At 58.7% G+C, this 2,029-nt stretch overlaps 1 protein-coding gene across 1 annotated transcript in view; it reads right to left on the bottom strand.

Annotated features, from left to right (window-relative positions):
- Nucleotides 1-607: 607 nt before the first annotated feature.
- The window catches only part of PVR (PVR cell adhesion molecule), a 16,796-nt gene continuing 15,374 nt past the window's right edge, over nt 608-2,029 (bottom strand). The window contains 2 exon segments of the mRNA XM_053905464.1: nt 608-1,269; nt 1,736-1,767. Coding sequence (XP_053761439.1) covers nt 1,198-1,269; nt 1,736-1,767 — 104 coding nt within the window. The 3' untranslated portion in view covers nt 608-1,197.

Here is a 2,029-nt window from a genome sequence, read left to right as displayed (position 1 = left end):
GGAAAGGGTTAACCTTGCCCAAGGAAAGGTTTGGCCCTTTGCCCCTGACTCTGGGAGGTAAACCTCTAAGGTGTTGGAGTGTCTTGGCCGATAGTCCTCTTAGTTTGCCTGGGGCTGTGGGCTGCACCAAACAGTCTATGCTAACAGTGTGATTTACAGTGGGGCCTTAAGACGGGGTGCCTGGGTGGCACGGTCCATTAGGCGTCCCACTTCTACTCAGGTCATGATCTCACGGTTCTTGAGTTCAAGCCCCGCCTCGGGCTCCGCGCTGACAGCACTGAGCCTGCGTGGGATTCTCTCCCTCTACTTCTCTCTCTGCCCCTCCCCCGCTTGCACTCGCCCTCAAAATAAACTTTGAAAAATAACATAGCGGGAAGGGAAGCAAAAACGACCTAAAAACAGGGAGGGAGACAAACCGTCAGAGACTCTGTAATACGGAGAACAAACTGAGGGTTGATGGTGGGGGGAGGGGGTTGAGGGGCGGGTGGGGGATGGGCTGACGAGGTGAGGGGCATTAAGGAGGACGCCTGTTGGGACGAGCGCCGGGCATTATGTGCAAGTGGCGAATCACTAAAATCTATCCCTGAAATCATTATCGCACTCTGTGTTAACTTACTTGGATGTAAATTAAAAATAATAATAATAATAATAAATAATTAAGGATAGTAACACAGTGGGGCTTTGAGCTACAGAGGTGCTGGAGAGGACGGTCAGCTCCGTGGGCGGTCAGCCGTCCCTACCACGACGGAGCCCCGGAATAAATACTGCGACCAAAACTCTGGCAGCCCAAGGTCCAGGGAGGATGGCGGGACTCTGTTGTGCCGTCACGCGTCACGGCTGGGAGAAATCGGGGCTGCCCGTGCGGGACGGCTGGGCCCTGGTGCCTGGTCGGTCCAGCCCGGCGCCCCCCAGGGGCTCCGCATCCACGCGGCTGACCTGAGTCTCATGCTCTCACTGCGATCACCCGAAGCGTGAGCGTAACCGCGTTCTTGGGCTCCGCGAGTCCTTCCAGCGAATGCCTGAACCAGAGAGAGGTCGTGGGGAACACCCGAACGTGCACCGGCTGCGGCACGGTGAGGCACAGGGGTCATTCTTGAGGTCGGCCTGGCACAAGGGAGGTGGCCAGTCTCTTTGGAGGGAGCCTTCCTCCACTGGGCAGGGTGGCCCCAGTCTCTCTCTCCAGCAGTCCCCACGCAGTCACCTGGTGTTCTCCGCGGGCGGGTCCTGGGAAGAGCTGGCATTAAGGTCCACCGCCGTGTAGGAGATACACTGGAAAGCGGACGGTCAAACTTTAGCCTCCGGGCCCTTCCAGACAAAACCCTCCCGCTGAAGCCCAACTTGCAACTGGCACAGAGCGGCGGGCCTGTCCCCGCCCCTCCCCGTGAAGGCCAAGTGCTTCCTCGCTTGGTCTTAGCCCAAAGGCCAACAGGCGACCGAGGCAGCCCTTCTGAAGGTGCCGTCGTGAGCGGGGAGGGAAGGGGCGCCCGTGGGAATGCAGATCCCCAGCGCAGACCCGCCAGACGGGGACGCTCAGGGGGTGAGGGCCCGGGAGCGTGCATGCGGAGTCTGCCCGGCAGGAAAGGTTGGGAACCCTGGCTCCTGACATCATGCTGGCTTTTGGTTAAGCGCTGCAGGTGCCCGGAGACACCCGTCCCCTCCTTGGGAAAGCCAGCGCGGCTGGGCTGCGGTTCACGCGGAACCCCCACACCCTCCCCGGGGCCACCACCACACTTACGCCATTGGCAGAGGAGCTGTTTGGGGTCCAACCTGGGGAAAGAGGAGGAGAGGTCGTCAGGAACGGACGACAATGCCGGAAGGCCTGGGATGAGGACACACGTGGGTGGCAGTGCCCCCTGAGTTCTCAGTCCCAGCTCTGCCTTTGACACGCGGCGGCCACTCCCCACGGAGGTTTATTCATTTGTAAAACCTGGGGGTCTGTGCCTTCCCCAGTTATGCATTCCGTTGTTAAGTATAAACGAATATTTCTTTATGAAAACAATTTTTTCTCTTTAATGTTTAGTTTTGAGAG

The sequence above is a fragment of the Panthera pardus genome, unplaced genomic scaffold, assembly GCF_024362965.1.
Source record: "Panthera pardus isolate Hobbes unplaced genomic scaffold, ASM2436296v1 HiC_scaffold_18, whole genome shotgun sequence".
Lineage (NCBI taxonomy): Eukaryota > Metazoa > Chordata > Mammalia > Carnivora > Felidae > Panthera > Panthera pardus.
The sequence above is the reverse complement of the archived record's forward strand: the minus strand, read 5'-3'. Positions and strand labels throughout refer to the sequence as shown.